At 36.8% G+C, this 20,440-nt stretch overlaps 2 protein-coding genes across 2 annotated transcripts; both read right to left on the bottom strand.

The window, feature by feature from the left end:
* Nucleotides 1-1,024: 1,024 nt before the first annotated feature.
* On the bottom strand, nucleotides 1,025-10,500 carry LOC311085604 (uncharacterized protein). The gene is made up of 8 exons (XM_084118141.1): nucleotides 10,112-10,500; nucleotides 4,129-4,455; nucleotides 3,735-4,022; nucleotides 3,452-3,568; nucleotides 3,262-3,303; nucleotides 3,090-3,116; nucleotides 2,599-2,961; nucleotides 1,025-2,022 (listed from the first exon to the last, which is right to left on the bottom strand). The coding sequence occupies exons 1-8, from the start codon at nucleotides 10,146-10,148 to the stop codon at nucleotides 1,883-1,885; spliced, it is 1,341 nt and encodes a 446-aa protein (XP_083974267.1). The 5' UTR covers nucleotides 10,149-10,500; the 3' UTR covers nucleotides 1,025-1,882.
* Nucleotides 10,501-11,307: 807 nt separating this feature from the next.
* Nucleotides 11,308-19,596, bottom strand: LOC311084210 (uncharacterized protein). The gene is made up of 7 exons (XM_084116124.1): nucleotides 19,057-19,596; nucleotides 16,194-16,529; nucleotides 15,767-16,048; nucleotides 15,562-15,684; nucleotides 15,413-15,454; nucleotides 12,404-12,753; nucleotides 11,308-11,955 (listed from the first exon to the last, which is right to left on the bottom strand). Exons 1-7 carry the CDS (start codon nucleotides 19,094-19,096, stop codon nucleotides 11,902-11,904), a joined length of 1,227 nt encoding a protein of 408 aa, XP_083972250.1. The 5' UTR covers nucleotides 19,097-19,596; the 3' UTR covers nucleotides 11,308-11,901.
* Between the last annotated feature and the right edge of the window lie 844 nt (nucleotides 19,597-20,440).

Raw genomic sequence — 20,440 nt, 5'->3', positions numbered from 1 at the left:
CATTGATTTCATACGTGTCCACTGTAGAGGACATCAGGACTTAAATCATGTTTATCAGGCATTTTGTGAGGCACAACAAATGAATATGGAAATAAATTAAACAACAACATCAATATTCCTATGAAATATTAGATATTATTACTCCAATTAATGCCAATTATTACTCCAATTATTACACTTCTTTTTTCATTAAATGTTGCTCCAAGAACACATTAATGTGCAAATTAGATACAGTGTATAGATACATTGCATTGAATGGGAATATTAATTTATGGCCATTTTACCCACATATTGCATAAAGTAAAATTGTGTATCAATTCATTCCATTATTTCTTTCATAACATAGTTGAGAATAATCTTTATACACATTTTGGTTGAAAAAATCCTGAAACCCCAAAATTTATTGGTGATTGAAAAAAAATCCCATTGTTTTTGCCTAGACATATAATTTCATGTCATTTTATTTTTTAAACAACTTAGTCCTGGCGTCCACTATAGAGGGCATAACGTATGAATAAAATATTATTTTTCAAAAATGTTTTTTTTACCATTTGTTTATTGTGCTCTAAACAGTGTGATGACATGGAAAAAAAATAAATTCACAAAACTTATTTTTTCTGGGTCTCAGGAGGATATGGCCTACAACCTAATGTCCCAATCACAACTGCCAATCATGTTAAAAATAGCTTCAATGTGAATATAATATTGTGTGAATATACATTTTATAGGTCTACATATGAGACACACAATGCTACAGCTGATGCCACAGTGGAAGTGAAAAAATACATCAACGATGCATATTTGCCCAGAACTCATGATCCACTAACTTACTAAGAGATAGCAGTAATCTTTCCTCATTTGTATGTTCTTGCTAAAAAATATCTTTGCATGCCAGCGACAAGTGTCCCTTGTGAGAGGATTTTTTCAAAGGCTGGAGAAATTATCTGTAAAAAAAGAAGTAGGCTAAGTCCTTCCACAGCAGAGAAATTTATATTTTTGAATAAAAATCTCTAAAAAAGTGAGACATTGTGGCTTGATTTCTTTTATTAATATTCATCTTGCAGGACCAAAATAGCATTATGCACAGTGAGGAGCCTATAGGTTACAAGCTTCACATATTAGAAAAATACAATAATAATAAAACAACAATTTTTTTTAATGGCTTGTTGTCAAGGTTGTTTCAGATCAACACCTGCAAGTGACCACTAGGTGTCACCGTTGAGACGGGTGTCGGATTGATTCGAAGCCTCCACACAATATGGCACATTTGCTTCAACTGTTTCATTGTTTCATGAAGCCTCGATCTGCCCACCACTATACAATACAAGTTTCATAACTGTTTTGGGACTGTCATGTTGATTCATTTTGGTCCAGAGATTAGCATAATTGTCAGGGTGTGGTGCAGGCAGAAGAAGACGAAGAGGCACAGAGCTCCAATTTAATCGTTTTACTACAATAATACAATTCTTAACAGAGGCAGGCAGAAACACACACTCTAAATACAACTTATAACGGACGATGAACAAGGCAAAACACAGGGCTTAAATACATGGGGAAACAGATCAGGGAAACGAGACACAGCTGACAAGACTAATGAGGCAATAGGTGAGACAGATGAACTAATAATGACACGTGACATGATGACAGGGAGACAAGTCCAAACTAAACAGAACAACTGTGACAATAATGAAAATGTTAGTGTATTAAAAGCATGTTTTTAGTTATCAATATAGTTATCAAACCATAACAAGCACCTGTTTTTGCATATGGCCACATTACCTGCATTTAATGAATCACTTCTTAACCATTAAAAAAGTGATATACATGTGTGTAAATCAGTATAGACTAAATCTGCCGACTGACATTGTCATGTGAAATTGTGTCACCATTCTCCACCTGACTCCTCCTCATTGGATAAAGTGTCCGTCGGCTGCACAGTATATATAGTGTTGTGGGGGTCCTCTTCTGGTATCAACGAAAACATTGTCTCGGTTAGATCATCCCCACATATTTGTGTGGCAGCTGTAAGAAAACAAAGAAACACAAAGTAAAAAGAGAGAAAGCCGTAGAGTTAAACTGCACTGTATAGCAAATTAAATATTCATGTTAAAATGCATGTCATAAGAAAAAATCTATCATGTGACTCTTGATTTCAAACACAGATTTATACTATCTTTACCTGATCGCAATTACACACTGTAAAAAAGTTGCTGATTTTTTTTAAGTACAATCAACTTGAATGTTTAAGTAATTTCAACATAAATTACATTAAACTGACTTTCAAAAATAGATGAAGCTTGTGTAACATAAAAAAGATGAAAATGATGAAAAAAACTTATTTTGATGAGTTAAAACAACATAAAAACTTGTGTTCTCATTTTTTACAGTGTATAATTATAATTCTACATACAGCAACAAGCATAGAGATATGGTCCTTTTACTATTTATGAGGAGGAAAAAATAATAAAATAAAATAATAAAAGCTATTAAAAACACTATTATTGTGAAGTGTGGACAGAAACATATTAGTATTATGATGTAATAATTGACTGGGTTAAAAAAAACAAGTGAAAATAGAAGTTGGCTTAAGCTTCTCACCACGGACATTGACTTTGATTGTTTTCATGATAGGATTTGTGTTGCTGGCAATCTCAAGTTTAAAATGCCCAGTGTCTTTGACTCTCATGTTCTTGATAGTGAGATTTCCAGTTTTATGATCCAGCGTCAGTCTGTCTTTGAATTTCCCACCAGGACCATCCTTTACTGAGAACGTATCACTCCTTTTATGGCACACAGCAATGACAGTAAATAAGATTGTTGAATCAGAGACTCTGGAATCAGCGTATTTCCATCGTAGTCGATCATCTCTCGGTAAGTCAGCAACACCAGAGTTTAGAGTGACTGTATCTCCATGCTTCACTTCTATTTTCTTAACTTGATCTAGCCCATCATGAAACATATCTGGTATGCAAATAATATCTTGTTAAACAAACCTTAGGTTTCTGTGATATTTGGAAATTATAACATTTTCTTTGTGGATTTACACCACAAGCAATATGGTAAAGTTGCTCACAAGAGAGGGATCTTACCCTGAAGTGGATCACATTCTTCCTGACCTGTTCCAACAATAATCACAGATTTTTATTAGAATTATTTAATTTTTTCATGATTACTTTTAATGGACAATGGAAACATACAATGTGTTAAAATAGTTGTGATATATAAATACAAAATAGTGTTGATTTCTCATATATATCTTACACCAGTATAGAATATCTTCCCCTGGTTCCACAGCAGTCTGCTCTGTTATAAAATAATACAATAATTTATACTGTGAAGCAAATAGCAGAACAATCAATTTCTATCACAATCTAGCAGATTTTTTTATTTTGGTTACAAGGTTTTGTGGTTACACATTTTTCTCATTGTATCAGCTGTATGTAACACTTACCCGTTTCTTTTGCTTTTGCAGATTTGCAATAGTAAACAGCAGCAACAGCCGGCACAGCTGCCAGCAGGAGGACACCAACACATATACCCACTATAGAGCCAACAGACAGTCCTTGTGCTGTAACAGAGAAGGTATAGGTCCAGTAACTATCTAATGTATACCTGTACAATACCTGTTCATGATCTGCTGTGAGACTATTTTGCACTACCTTGTTTTTTGTTTTCACTTTTAAAACCAAATATTGTATGTTTACATGGTTATGTTAGCCTGGTTATAGATATACCTGCACATGTGTAACAGAGTGTGTTGATGTCCAGATGTGTGGTCTGGTTGCTGATGGGATTGTTCAGCACACAGCTGTAGGTGTTTTTATCCTGATATTCCACCTCCAGAGGTAGAGAGAGACTGATGCTGAGATCAGACGCACTGATGCTGGACAATACACTGATTCCTTTGTACCAGGAGAGAGTCACATGACTCACATTCACCACTGATGAACACACCAATGAACATGATGATGATGATGAAGACGAAGAACAGTCTCTGCTGATGACAGGAACAGGCAGACGAGCTGGAAAACATGACAGAATGAACAGAGAATAACATGTTTCACTCTACAATAGATTGACACAGCAATGTAATGAAATCAAACCAAATGCATAAAGAGAACGACTCACCAGAAACAATAATGCTGAATTTCTTCGGTGGGATTTCACTTCCACCAATGATCTGTAGTTCATAATCGCCACTGTGTTCAGTTCTGGTGTTTGTGATGGTCAGAGATCCAGTCTTGTCCAGATGCAGACTATCTCTGAATCTCCCATCAAGAACATCATAATATGATATCTTGTTAATCAACCTGTTGCTTTCAGCTATAAGAATGCTGTCAGGTCCAAACCTCCAGAGTATCAGATCAGCTTTCAGTATTTCAGTAACATCAGTGTATAAAGTGACAGAATCTCCCTCCATCACGAACTTTACTTCACCTGTAGCACCAAACACACCTGAAGAAAAGAGACAGTTTCTCAGGCAGAGAATTCAGTTTTGTGTTCAACAAAAGAAATAAAGTAGGATTGATTTGGAAAAAAATGAGATGAGTAAATGATAACAGAATTCATTTTTAAACTATTCCTTCAAAGGATTAGTTCACTTCAGAATTAAAATTTCCTGATAATTTCCCCCACTTCATCCAAGATGTTCTTGTCTTTTTTTTTTTTTCAGTCATAAAGAAATGAAGGTTTTTGAGGAAAACATTCCAGTATTTTTTTTCCAATATAGTGACTTCAATGGGGTCCAACGATTTTAAGTTCTAAATTTCAGTTTCAGTGCAGCTTCAAAGTCTCAACACGATCCAGCCGAGGAATAAGAGTCTTATCTAGACAAACCATCGGCCATTTTATATAAAAAAAAACATTTCTATACTTTTTAACCACAAATGCTCGTCTTGCATCCCATTGAAGTCCCTATATGGAGAAAAATCCTGGAATGTTTTCATCAAAAACCTTAATTTCTTTTCAACTGAATAAAGAAATTATCAGGAAACTTTTAATTCTGAAGTAAACTAATCCTTTAAGTCTTGTTCCTCCAGCAATCTTTTTCAAGTCTCTACAGGCCCAAGGCCACATTTCAAGTCCCGCAGAATATTTTGTGAATACAGAAACAACAAAATTGTAAAGAGAAAAGTGGTCATAAGAAGGATCAACGCTTGTCTGAAGTTTAAAATCATTGGTTACCCGTAAGCCAATCACATAACGTTTGGTGATGACGAGTGTGTTATGCGCATGCTCAGCCGCATCTAACTTCCACTGTAAACACATGTATGATGCGAAAACAAAACCATCGAGTGAAATACCGGAGTGAACATGGCTGTGAACGACTTTTGCAGATTATGTGAAGTAAATCTACGCATCCACGGTACAATCAGCGTCTACGTCACGGCTCTCAGCCCGCCCTCTGTTCGTTGATTGGCCCGGCTGTTTTGAGGCCGGAGGAAAATGGGGAAAGCGGTCGCTATCTCAGACTGAGTACAGAAGCGAACTGAAATTGAGCGGAAGTACGAAGTCTGACGTAGTCAGGCTAAAAACTGCTAATCAATGTCAAAATATTTGAGATATCCAATCAAGTCAAAGGAGGCGGGATTTCCTGTCCACAGAAACCAAGCAGCACTGCACTTTTTAATGCTTGAATAATGCGAACCGAGGTAACATAAGCAGCTGAAGATGACAAGACAATACAGCAATATTTGCCAAATGTTGATGATAAAAAAATGTTAAACGACGGACATTAATTTCCGGGGATGCAAACTACTGCTGACCTTTTCGAATTCCTCGTATTTTAATGCCATTTTTGTTATTTGTCACACAAAGAACAAAGAAATATTACATAGCCATTTTCAGCATATTAGATAAGAGTGAATGTTTGTGTATCTGTTACCAGACTTCGGTAATTTCACAATTATTTGAAAACGATTCATAAAACTTAAATATCACCCTCAAACTGGTAAAACTGTCAACTTTTAAAATCAAGTCGCCTATGTCCCATGTTAGGAAAGTGTCATATAGCTACTAAAATAAAAATATAATTTGTCAATTAGTTCACAATCATTATTTTACATACTGGCGTTTGAAATAATTTAGACTTTTTATGTTTTTGAAAGAAGGCAGCTGAATCTATTTGATCAAAAATACAGTAAAAATACAGTAAAAGCACAAATATTAAATATTAAAACAATTTCAATATAGTGGTCTTCTATGTGAATATATTGTAAAATGTAATTTATTCCTGTGGTTTAAAGCTGAATTTTCAGCATCATAACAGTTTTCAGTGTCACACGATCCTTCAGAAATCGACATGTGCTGTATATTTCATCATTTTTACACTCTTTTCCACAATTGGAGCTTTATTCCATAAAATGACATGAGATCTCAAGCTCCTGAAAGGTCAAATCCTATAACCACAAGAAAGGCACCATAAAAACAGTCCACATTTGGCCCTAAATTTTAAGTCTTATTATACCAGAGCATTTGGTTATATGGACTGATTTTTATGGTAGGTACTGAACTTTAGTTATATTAAACTTCCCTGTATGGAAATTAGATGTGTAAGAAAAAAGAATCAAAATGATTTACTATTTGCCATTTGGAAAGACCAATTATAATATAAAGTCATAAAGTCACCAATTATAATGCCAGTCATTCATTAATGTTATATAAGCATTTCAATAAAAAAGTAAACGAATAGCATTTATGTTTTATTGTTAGTATATGGTGTTAAAAATTGCTCTGTGCATAATGAGCTAGTGGGTTTATGGTGAGTTGTGTGATGGGCAGCTCTGTGCCACAAAGTCCAGGGCCATTTTTCTGCCCCAGGGTCAGGGTATGTTCACATCAGCACAGAAACAAAACACTTGTGATTAATAAAAAACATTTCTTCTTTTCTTTTACAATCTCTAGACAGTAACTTAATGTATATTTTATATTAGCCTATATAATGAAGATGTTACATCATTTTCAGGTCGGAAAAGCCGGATTTCCGGTGTAGCAGTCGATTCTGTTCCCTAACGAAATTCAGTGTCTGCTGACAGCGCATGTGCATCTAAGCAGCTGGATGTACGGAAAGCGAAAAAGTCCAAAAGCATTGGTGCAACATTTAATTTTCTTGCTACACTGCAGCATAATAAAATGGTTCTCACACTCCAGTAATATTTCTGTGAATTGAATTAATCTTGCACTTGTTCATAGTTTTTGTATTATGTCTGAATATATTCAGATGAATTTTGCCCATACAAATTGCCTTATCTGACCGTGTTTATGTCCAAACTCAATGCCTCATATTATGGTCTTATTATTATTCATAAGACTGCAAAACGTCAGAGATGACAGGTTTATGATATACAAAGTTCCTCATATTATTGTTTATTGTTTTTGTTTTTTTTATTGTTTTAAATAAAAAATAAAAAAAATCTGGATTGAATTGACAGATGAGGAAAAACGTCTCGGTTACTGATGTAACCCTCGTTCCCTGAAGGAGGGAATGGGAGACCTGCGTAGAGGGAGTTCAACTGCTGTTCCATTATACCCCACACAGTGGAACTCTTGGATAACACTGGGAAAGCGTACCTTTCCAGGGGAAAGGACGCTGCGGAGCCACATCCTGCCCGAAGGGAGGTAACATGTGGAGAATACACATATGGACTGGCCGAAGGGGCAGTGCACATATGGAATGTCACTGGGGTGGCTCCACCCGAAGGGGGAGACAACACCGACAGTGACGGCAGAGCAGATTCTGCCGAGGGAAAGACATGGGCTCACCGCAGGGAGCTGGTCGTGGAAGAATACACATATGGGATCGCCGCAGGGATCACCACATATGGAACCCAGCCTAGCACAAGTTACACTTGCATACGAGCACTAGGCCTGGCGTCGAATGCTCCGCAATGTCCGACTGCCGAAGGGGTGCGGAGGAACTCACAGGGTTCACCAATTGGGGAACTCACTGGAGCAAAAAGCGCACGTATCCATTCCTAGGAAGGGAGTGGCGCAGCAAGCCGACACTAGAGCGGGAACTTCGGTGTTACCGGCTAGTTGAAGCGAGCACACAGGAAGAAACCGGCTCAACACGTAGGCTATAAAACCTAGCGAACGTGTTAGGTGTCGCCCAGCCCGCAGCTCTACAGATGTCTGACAGCGAGGCGCCGTGTGCCAGCGCCCAGGAAGAAGCGACACCCGTAGTGGATTGGGCTTTCAACCCGGGCGGGCAGGGCACGCCTTGGGCTTCGTAAGCCAAGGCGATGGCATCCACTATCCAGTGGGCCATCCTCTGCTTGGAGACAGCCTTTCCCTTCTGCTGGCCTCCGTAACAGACGAAGAGCTGATCTGAGGTCCTGAGGCTTTGCGTTCTGTCCACGTACAGACACAGAGCGCAAACGGTGACAGAGAAAAGCCAGGGCTGGGTCTGCCTCCTCCGAAGGCAGTGCTTGCAGGTTCACTACCTGGTCCCGGAAGGGAGTGGTAGGAACCTTGGGCACGTATCCGGGCCGGGGTCTCGGTCAAATCCCAAGAGGGTATAGAGAGTGGGCGAGGAGGATTCAGTCTCCTCGCTCCCCTCAGGAACCTGACGATCAGGTCATGCTTTCCCAAAGACTTACCATCAACAGCATTGTGATGTGCAGCAATAGCGGCAACATACACTTTAAGGGTGGAGGGAGACAGCCTTCGCTCCAACCCTTCTTGCAGGAAGGATGTCATCGACATGGGTGGGCTGATACAATACATATTTATGTACAATAACAATTTTCAAGAAAAATAACATTACGATGTCCAGAAATCAATTTCATTAGTACATTTTGGGTACATTTGTCATTCTAGATCTACTATTATTGGTAGTGCCGAGAATTTCCACGTGACTAAATGCATTGATACTGATACTAGTGGTAGAACTTTTGCCAAGCGTGTCAGAGGTTCTGGGTTCGAATCCACACTCGTATAGTTTTTTGGGTTTTTTTCGAATATGTTCATCAGTGGTTGTATATCAAGCAGGGCGTTTGTGTGCATTTTGTTTTGTAAGATTTCAACGAATAGAAAGTCTCCGCAACGGCGATAGATTGAAGCGCGCATCTGAGTGAAAACTGTGCGCGAGCCACAAGAGAACACTGTATCCGCGCCACTGATAACAGCGCCAACGAGCACTCAGCTTGAACAACACATTTCAGCGCTAGAATGCATCTTATTCAACAAACGAAAATTAATGTCCTGCTAGTTAACCGGAGATGTTTTATTTATTTGTATTAGGTACATCCATGCGCGAGATGTTTCAGCTCAGCTTTTATAATGCACAGTGGTGTGCGTGTGCGCTGAGGTTGAAGATCAGCTGTCTCGTCGTTGATGTTACGCAGTAGTGCATACAGTGCATGATTGTATTTTGCATGAATCTGTGTGTGTTGTTATGGCGATTGGGGGGGGGGGGGCCTGACTGAAACCCCACGGTACGCTACTGACGACCATTCGAATTGGACCATTCCATTTGAACTAAGATTAACATTTTTAGTTTAATATAGTTTAATATGAAAAAACGGTGGAGTATCCCTTTAAGCTGTGTAGTTGACATGCAGATAAGACGTCGGAGCGCAAAAATGTGATTTCTCCTGTACAACAACAACCAGACTGTTATTTCCGGCGTGCCGATCGAGTCTGTCCCAAAAATACCTCTCAATGCGCCCTCGTGGACTCGCGCCAAGGGCCCTATAGGTCTGCACTACATGACGTCACCAAAGTGTGGACTCTGAGGAAGTCCATAAGTCCGGAGTGTGCCATTTGGGACAGGGCCTTGCTTACTGTCTATAGCTCGTATTCAGTTCTGATGGTACGTATGGTAACTGGGCAACTAGGCATGATTTGTAGTATGATTGTAAAGGGAACAGGAATTCCGGTAGGGAACAGAATCGACTGCTACACCGGAAGAATCACACACCCCTATATTAATATTCATGTAAATGTTCTTTTATCTATCTATCTATCTATCTATAACTTTAGGCTTCAAAAATGCGCTTCAGAAACCTACGGGTTACGTCACGGACACAACGTCCATATTGTTTTTACAGCCTGTCTACATAAAGTGAAAGTAAAAACGAAAAGTTACTTAAACCCATTTAAATCTACTCACCATCTACGAGTAGCCCGAAGAAAATTAAAACAAACATATTTCTGTACGTGTGAGAAAAAGAAGAGTGAACAAAGTCTTTGTAGTTATGAAAGTTTTCCGTTGAATCTCGGATTGCTCGATGTCATCATACTGTCAATGGATGTCATAGAGCCGTTTTTACACGAGCTGACAGCGACCATTAACGTCATATTCCACTTTTCTGAGCGAGTTTGCTATATTTAACCGACTTCCGATCGATAGTACGAGTGAAAATCATTGGTAACTGTTTTTAATCATTTCACTGCTAGGAAATCACAATCCGAAAAATGAGGAAGTACTTCTTCTTCTTCTTCTTCTTCTTTGGAATTCTGGCGTGTTCTGCACGACAAGCACAAACCGCGGCGCCACCTACTGGTTTTATTCGTACATGGATGATACATAAGGTATTTTTGGCGCGAATCACCTGAACGCATGTGACAGTGAAAGAAGGATCAGAAGTGCAGTTCATTATTAGTTCATGTTAACAAACCTAACTAATGAAACCTTATTGTAAAGTGTTAGTGATTTAATGATTCCTCAAACTTTAATGAATACATACCTAAAATTTATAACATCAACATAACTAAACATGAATTCCTCATAATTACCTACTTGATTCTCTATTTTTTTTTTGGTAAAGTAAATAATATTTAGTAATATTATCATCATTTCCCTATTTTTGTTTGTTATGTTATGCATTCTAATTGTATCAACATATTTTCATTGGTAATGAAGAGAGGCTCTCTGACCTACTGCTGCTCTCCATCGATTATTCCAACACTGTAAAACCCAACAAGTTAACTCAACTCAAACCGATTGAGGAAACTGATTGCGGCAAACCATTTAAGTTTAAAAATAAATACATATGAGTATTGTGAACTTATATATATTGAGTCATATATATAAAATCAATATATATAAGTTCACAATACTCATATGTATTTATTTTTAAACTTAAATGTAATTTTCAAAGGACAATTCAATTTGATTTGCATTTCAACGCATTATCAAACTTCTGTGTGTGTGTTTTTGCGAGGGAGCTCAATGTTTTTCGGGAGAACACAAAACATTTGCGAGAAAACACAATGGTAAATTTTTTCCTTCCATCTAATATTTTTACCATCACCATTTCCCTTTAGGGGCTCTTATCATACAAACAACCATCACATGTTTCTTTAGAAAATATATTTAATGAAAAATGTAAAGAACAAATATTGTTTTACAATTATACATGCTAAAAAGCATGAACACATTAAACAACTGCAGTTGATTTGATTTTCCGAAAAAAAAAAAAAAAAGTTTTCAACATATTTTCTTCCTCCAGATTTACTTTTTCTTTGATGGAAAAACAATGATCATCAAGAACATTTCATCAGAAAAAAGTTACTAAAAACTAAACAGCCTAACTATTTCCTAATTATATAGTGAAAAACGCAAATACTTTTTTTGTATGTTTTTTCAATGCTTTTTCAATATTTTTAAATGCACCTTGAGTGAAAATGTAAACAATAAATTATTAATCATGGAGAATCCCCCGCTCCCTTTTTTTTACACACAATAGAACAACAAATATGGCAGAGACTCAAAGAGTTATAGTAGCCTACAGTAGAAACTGTCTCCTTAAGTGTGACAAAACATACACTCTCTTAAGTCGGCTTTTGTTGCATGCTTAACTTTACTTATTTTGTCACTTAGGATTTTAGATGGTTGTAAAAATAGAAATGTTTCTTGGAATTCAAATGTGGATATCCAGTGTTTATGGTCCTCCTGCATTAATATGGACAGGTTTGTCTCCTCTGGGGTTTTCGCTCTCTTTTTACTGGAACCTGTTAGAAAACAAAGAAGCATCAAAGGTAAAAACAGGGAAAGTGTTTGAATTGATATTCCCGTTAATCTAATCATCAATCATCATGTGTCTCAATTTCGAAAAGATGGTTTCTACAGAGGCTCTAAAAGGGACATGGTGGTGGACAACTCCTTGAGTTAAGCACTGACTGCATTTCTTTATATTTGAGTCCAAGTTCAAACACTATGAAACGCTCCATATGGAGCTCTGAAACATTCCCAGCGGGACATTAAAGTCTCTGTCCGAGCTCACAACAGTTTTTGCGAGGGAAGATTTGAAAAATATTTCTTTCTCCCATCCCAAATTCTCCCACCACCACGTCCCTTTAGGGGTTCTTCTTCACATTCACATTGGCCATATATAATAGTTGATCAGTTACAGACTTCAGTAAGACAATTATGACTTTAAAAGACTTTAAAACAACTCACAAGAGCGACAACATTGAACGTCTTTGAGATCTTCTGTCCCTCGCTGGTGATGTGGAGTTTATAATGTCCATCGAGATTAGGTGTGATGTTAGTGATGGTGAGAGATCCAGTTTTGTGATCCAGTTTCAAACAGTCTTTGAATCTTTCTTCATTATATAAGTATTCCTCATCATGTGTTTTATCCCATTTAGCGATGACAGTAAATTCAGCACAACTGCATTCTTTGGAGTCAGCAAACTTCCAGCATATCCGCTGATGTTCCTGTATTTCAGTGATATCAGTGTGTAGCATCACAGGTTGTCCTACCGTCACTAATAATGACATGATTTCATCTTTCTCAACAAACTGACCTGGAGAACAAACAGAAAGAGTTTCTCAGACAGGGATCAAACTTGTGCGACACTGTGTGTAACAGATCTTGTCCAGCAAACCATGAGACGTCCACCCATGAGTCATTGGAAATAAATGTACAGATACTAATGATGCTGAAGTTATAGATTTAAAAAACAAAGCATTTATTTAATCAAGCTCCTAAAACAGCTCATTTTGATATTGCGGGATCCTTGATAACGCCAGCAAATACATTTGCATATGCCCGCCTCCAGAGCAGGACATCAGCGAATAGTTATACATTATCACACCATAGGCCCCGCCCACTGGCATTCAGTCTCTTAAAGGGATAGTTCATCCAAAAAAAGTTTACCCCATGATTTACTCACCCTCAAGCCATCCTAGATATTAAAGAAATGTCCTGGCTCTTCCAAGCTTTATAATGGGAGTCAATGCTTAAATTTTTTTGGAAGTCCATCAAAGCGTGATTAAAGATAAAAAATCTATTCATGATTAAAGTGCTCCACGTGTCTCCAGGGGTTAATAAAGGCCTTCTGAAGCGAAGCGATGTGTTAGTGTAAGAAAATTATCCGTATTTAAAACTTTATTGACTAAAATAACTACAACGGGCGTACGCAAGTTGACTTATGCCAAAAGAGTAACACTTGAACTTGATGGTGGTGCCCTGTTTTTTTTACTGCGAGAGACGTCTAAGTTTACGCTACTACTACATCCTACGTCATACATCGTCAAATGTTCTTTGGTGTAAGTCGACTTGAGTACGTTATTTTAGTCGATAAAGTTTTAAATATGGATCATTTTCTTACACAAACACATGGCTTAACTTCAGAAGGCCTTTATTAAACCATGGAGCCGTGTGGAGCACTTTTATGATGGACAGATGCACTTTTATGATGGACAGATGGACTTTTATGATGGATAGATGCACTTTTATGATGGATAGATGCACTATTATGATGGATAGATGCACTTTTATGGTGATAGATGCACTTTTATGATGGACAGATACACTTTTATGATGGACAGATGCACTTTTATGATGGATAGATGCACTTTTATGATGATAGATGCACTTTTATGATGAACAGATGCACTTTTATGATGATAGATGCACTTTTATCATGGATAGATGCACTTTTATGATGGACAGATGCACTTTTATGATGGACAGATGCACTTTTATGATGGACAGATGCACTATTATGATGGATAGATGCACTTTTATGATGATAGATGCACTTTTATGATGGATAGATGCACTTTTATCATGGACAGATGCACTTTTATGATGGACAGATGCACTTTTATGATGGATAGATGCACTTTTATGATGATAGATGCACTTTTATGATGATAGATGCACTTTTATGATGGATAGATGCACTTTTATGATGATAGATGCACTTTTATGATGGATAGATGCACTTTTATTATGGATAGATGCACATTTATGGACTTGGAAGACCCTGGAAGAGCCAGGGCATTTTTTAATAAATCTCTGATTGTATTCATCTGAAAGAAGAATGTCATATACACCTAGGATGGCTTCAGGGTGAGTAAATTATGGGCTAATTAAAATTTTTGGGTGAACTATCCCTTTAACAACTGATATTTGCCTACACTGCATGCAAGCATCGTGAAAGCAAATAGAACCCGCTATAACAACTGATGGTGTCTAGACTGATACAGTATACAGATGTGAGTTCAGTTTCTGACAAACTCCACATGCTTGAGTCTGTCGACAACCGGACAAATGCAGGAGTGAAAGAACGTTCACTTTGACGCATCCAGTTTAAACAGCTTGTTTGCGTCTCTATATAGACTTCAGAAGATCCCACTCAGACAGCAACATAGTGTCGGCCCAGATCCAGGCCACATCTGTGAATTCAACACGTACCAGAAGATGTGGGCCGGATCTGAGCCGACACTATATTACTGATTGGGCAGCGTCTGAAACAATTGGATTGTTTATTTTAATGGTGCCTGGATCAAGTTGGAAGATTATATGTTTGTTCAGAGCATTTTGTTTTGCAAACAAGACACAGTGTAATGGAGAGTTTACAAAAAAGTTTGTGTTGAAAGATGAAGATCTGACTGTATTGGATCTGACAGCAGCTGCATCACAACCACATGTAAATGATTTCATAATCCTTTATATGCAGATTATGGTTTTATATGGATAACGTTTGTAAAACACTTACTCGTATACAATAGCGAGTGGGCATTGATACTATTTCTAATGCAATGACTTTGGCCAATCATAATGCTGAGTCCGTTTACTGGCAAGCCTAAGAAAAGCCGCTTTAAAAACTGACTCACTTTAGTTTAGGGTCCAATTCTCTCTAACTAACTGTGAACTACCCCTTTTGCCTCAGTAAACTCCTAATTACCGATTAATGACTTACCGATCATTTCAAGCAGAGAATTAGAATGAGGGTTGAAAATAATAATAAAAAAACCTCAAGGAATATATTTTAATAATAATAATTAAAAAAAAGTAAAGTCCAGTCATGGCTCATTTGATGTCACTGTTTCTGTCAATAATTTTTGCCCTCTTAAATCATACTGGACAAAACCAAAAATTAGTTTTTTGTTGTTTAATCTAAAACTTTTTGGCTGGCAAAATTGTGGTGCATCACTATTTAAACTGTATCTTACCTTTAGTTAGAATAGCAGTAAGTTCAGCTCCATTAGCTTGACCTGTATAAAAACAATGACTCAATTTAAAGAATGAAGGAGAAGTAAATTCATCCTTTTAATAAAACTCAAATGTTTATTTTATGAAATTAGCTGTTGGTAACACACACCGTGTAGATCTGCTGATTTAGATGTCTTGTGTTGATGGTAACGGTAAATACCACACAAAACTGCAGCCACAACCAGAACACAAACACACACCAGCGCTATTTTATCTGCAGACAAACCTGCCGCTATAATGGACAAAGAGACAGAGTGTCAATATTGTAACAGAAACTGAGAACATCTCTGTGAGTAAATGGACCGTTGCCATACCTGTACATGTGTGACAGAGTGTGTTGATGTCCAGATGTGTGGTCTGGTTGCTGATGGGATTGTTCAGCACACAGCTGTAGGTGTTTTTATCCTGATATTCCACCTCCAGAGGTAGAGAGAGACTGATGCTGAGATCAGACGCACTGATGCTGGACAATACACTGATTCCTTTGTACCAGGAGAGAGTCACATGACTCACATTCACCACTGATAAACACACTAATGAACATAATGAAGAACAGTGTGAAGAGTTACTCCTGATGACAGGAACAGGCAGACGAGCTGGAAAACATCAGAGAATATTATAAAAAATGAATGTAGGTGTCAGACAACACTCTTAATGCACCAGTTTGATATGTTCATAAATATAAATGTGGCAAATACAAATAGTTCAATACTGCAATGCAATGAAACTACAATGACTCACCAGAAACAATAATACTGAATTTCTTTGGCGGGACCTCTTTTCCACCAATGATCTGTAGCTGATAAAGTCCAGAATGATCAGTTGTGGTGTTTGTGATGGTCAGAGATCGAGTCTGATGATCCAGCTTCAGTCTGTCTCTGAATCTTCCATCAAGAACATCATCATATAATGAGACCTTATTGGCCAGTCTGTTGATCTGAACTATACGAGTGCTGTCAGGTCCAAATGTCCACAGTATCAGCTCAGCTTTCTGTATTTCCGTAACATCAGCTTGTAGAGTAACAGAATCTCCCTCCATCACTGATAATGTTTTCACTGCATTATCACCAAACACACCTGAAAAACAAACCGAGACAGTTTCTTAAACGCAGATATAAACTGAATATTCTATTCTATTCACTCTTCATTTATGGTATTTTGTGTCTAATGCGGTGGATATTTTATAGATTAGATTAATTATGTTACTAACCATGGAAATCTGACTTTAGATTTTAAATTGATGATAAACTTTTATCACCCATTTTTATGTCTGATGGTGACTAACTTTCCACTCCAGATCTAACAATAAAACAAACAAAAGAAATTCTTACTTCCTTTTATTTAGGATGTAGCCACCAAACAAACTTTCAGATATGATCTAACCTTCTAACAAACTTTTGACTCAATGTAACCTTGGTCAAATGGAACTTTGAAAATGGACTCAATGTTCTGTTTATTTTGACTGTATTGTGAAATGATTGACTAGAATATTAACCCCTTACAATGTTTTGGATATTTTGCTGATGTCACTAACAAAGGGTAATGAGGAGGGGGGGGGGGGGGGGGGGGGGGGGGGGGCTTGCTTTAAACAATTGAACCAATCATATTGATAGAGCTTGACATGTTAGTCATGATGATTCTATTTTGATGTGTCTGGCTTTACCCTATAAAGCCTGTTGTATTCTTCTGTTGGGCCGAGATTTTCTGAGTATTGCTCGAGAACTCCCGGCCGTTTGAATAAACCATCTGAGGGACATTTACTGAAGTCTGTCTCGTTTGTTATTTATGTTGCGCAGCAAAGAAGTTAGGATAAGAGACTCGGCCAGTTGTCGACGGAAGACGCAAAGAGCTGGAGTATAAAAGTTATAAAGTGTCGATTTGTAGACGCTCAGTGTCGATCAGTAGACGCGACAGATTTATTTATTAAGTGTCGATTTGTAGACGCTAGATAGTCAGATTTAGGAAAACTCCATTACACTAACATCCTCTTTTTGAGTTGGAGCGACATGAGGGTGAGTAAGAGATGATTACATTTTCATTTTTTGAGTAAACTATCCCGTTAAGTGCAATAATCTGTTCTTCAAATTCCCGTCTTTACAGGTCCAAGGCCACTCAGGCCCAGTCAGCAAATTTCCTTTGGCACAGATCTGGCCCAGATTAGATTGTGTTTGCCTGCCCAGATATGGCCCACATCTTCTTTGCCAGAACTGAACCAAAGTAGTGCCATAACTCCATAAATTTCATGTGGCCCATATGTGAGCCTTTTTTATGCAATATTAGCATGGTTGAGCTCTGTTAAAATCTAACTAGTACTAGTACATTTTTGAAAAGTACTAGTACTTGTTAGATTTTAACTCAAAGGTAAATAAAACACTCAACAACAAAAAATGTAGTCAAAACTATTTACTTTTGACCAGTGTTTAAATAATTGCAGCTACTCTGTTGTGCTTTTTAAGAATGAATATAATTAGCTACAACTACATTTCAAATTCAGCAATATATTTTACAAAAACAGGAACAACAAAATGCTGAATGCAGATATCCGGTAGGCCTAAGTTAAGTGAATTAGGGCCTAACGTAACTGTTTCTTTCGGACACGTTTGACATAATGAGAAGCTGATGAGCTGAGCATGCGTGCAATTTTAAGTGCAAAAGTATTTTGTTGAACATCAATAAGTGTAACAAAATAAAACATGTTGGAAACATGTTTATCACATAATTACTGTATTTTCACTGTATTATTTTAAAGATTGGAAACACAATGAATGGATGGTAAAACTAAACATGTATTATTATATTACTAAAACATTATTTTCAGGAACAGCTTATTTAATTTCTAAGTAAGTTGATCACTGAGCATGCGTGATAGCACCGTCTCTGAACCGAACTTTCTTTCGGCCAGCGGGGTCTGATACCGGTGCTGATACACATGAGCACGGGTGAACCGAGGACTTAAAATAAGGGGCTGAATTCGGCGAAATGTTTATTTAGTAACAAATAAAATAAAATTGATGAAGACCAGTTTATTCACTTCAGATCTTTAAGACATCCGCGTTTGCACATCGCCTGTAGGCTACAGGTTCATTTGCAAAACGTAAATGTAAGAAACTTATCCAAGATGATTATGACAATGAGTACTATTATTTAACTGAAGTTATGATTACAAATGCCTTTATTTGAATGTATTTTTATCCGCCGGGATGATAGAATTGACGTCATTACGCGAGGACGTAAAATAACTGGTGAACCGGTTTTTTGAATCGGTTCATTGAAACGAACTGTCCGAAAGAACTGGTTCGCGGAAAAGATCCGGACTTCCCATCACATAAAACATTATTACTAGAAATATAATCTTTGCATTTTTGTTGGTTTCAAATATTTTTTTTAATAGTACTAGCACCTGCTATACAAACACATTAATCTGGTCGTTTTTCTTTCTCTAGACTACACTTTTCTTTTACTTTAAGCTCCAAAAACAGATCTAAATTAACGTTAATTCGGCAATTTAAATCATATTAATAATCATCATCGTTATCATCATAATTTCTTATAGTTTATATTTCATTAAGTTTGTAAAGTGAAAGTAAAAATGTAGGCAACTCACCATCATCCACGAGTAACGGGACGAAAAATAAAAAAAACATCTTAATATTTCTGATCCGAGTAAAAGGTGGGTGAAAAATTATCCATTATAGATATTAAACTCCGTTCGACGTCCAACCGTTTCTAAATGACCTAATTCACATCTTGACAGTGATGATGATTATTAACATAGTTTACTTTTTATAAATCGTTTTACTGTATTTTTAGCCAAGAGGTTTATCCGAGTGAAAAACAAAGGTGACTCTTCTTAATTCCAATGCTGGGCAAATATGTAAAAGCAGTAAACCCGATTTTCTTATAAGAAAATAAGGGGAAGTAAGTTCATTAGAATTTCCCAATGGGAACTTGACTGAATAATAACTTTCCATTAGCCTACCGGAAGCATCACTCCTTAAACTATTATTTTGACATTCGATCTGCATTCGATGAAGTGATAAAGAAGGATAAAGAAGAAATAAATAGGAAATAAATTAGAAAAAAAGTGTTTGAAAGTGCGAGTGCCACCAACAGGTCAAAATTCAAGGTCAAACTTTTTGTTCATGAGAAGTGTACCCAGCACTTCCTGAAAAGTGAAGCCAAAACATTTCTATCGCCCCCTGGTGTCTGCCTGCAGTACAGCCTTAAACCCCGCCCTCTCTATCTGATCCAATGAAATCAAATTACACTACAAATATATATATATATATATATATATATATATATATATATATATATATATATATATATATACACAGTACCAGTCAAAAGTTTGGAAAAGTTACTATTTTTAATGTTTTTGAAAGAAGTCTCTTATGCTCATCAAGCCTGCAGTAAAAAAAACAAAAAAAACCCAGTAATATTATGAAATATTATTACAATTTAAAATAATGGTTCTCTTTTTTAATATACTTTAAAATGTAATTTATTTTTGTGATGCAAAGCTGAATTTTCATCAGCAAGTACTCCAGTCTTTGGTGTCTTATGATCCTTCAGAAATCATTCTAATATGCTGATTTATGATCAATGTTGGAAACAGTTGTGCTGCTTAATATTTTTTTTATAACCTGAGATACTTTTTTCAGGATTATTTGATGAATAAAAAGTTAAAAAGAACTGTATTTATTTAGAATAGAAATCTTTTGTAACAATATACACTACTGTTCAAAAGTTTGGGAACAATAACTATTTTTTTTTAAAGAAATTAGTACTTTAATTCAACAAGGATGCGTTAAATTGATAAAAGGTGATGGTAACGATTTATAGTGTTAGAAATGTTTTTATTTTGAATAAATGCTGTTTTTATGAATAAATGCTGTTAACGTTTTACTCAATGAATCCTGAAAAAAGTATTCCAAAAAAATATATTAAACAGCACAACTATTTCCATCATTGATAATAACTGAGTA

This window comes from Abramis brama (genome assembly GCF_963993115.1).
Source record: "Abramis brama genome assembly, chromosome: 6".
In the NCBI taxonomy this organism is placed as follows: domain Eukaryota; kingdom Metazoa; phylum Chordata; class Actinopteri; order Cypriniformes; family Leuciscidae; genus Abramis; species Abramis brama.
The sequence above is the reverse complement of the archived record's forward strand: the minus strand, read 5'-3'. Positions and strand labels throughout refer to the sequence as shown.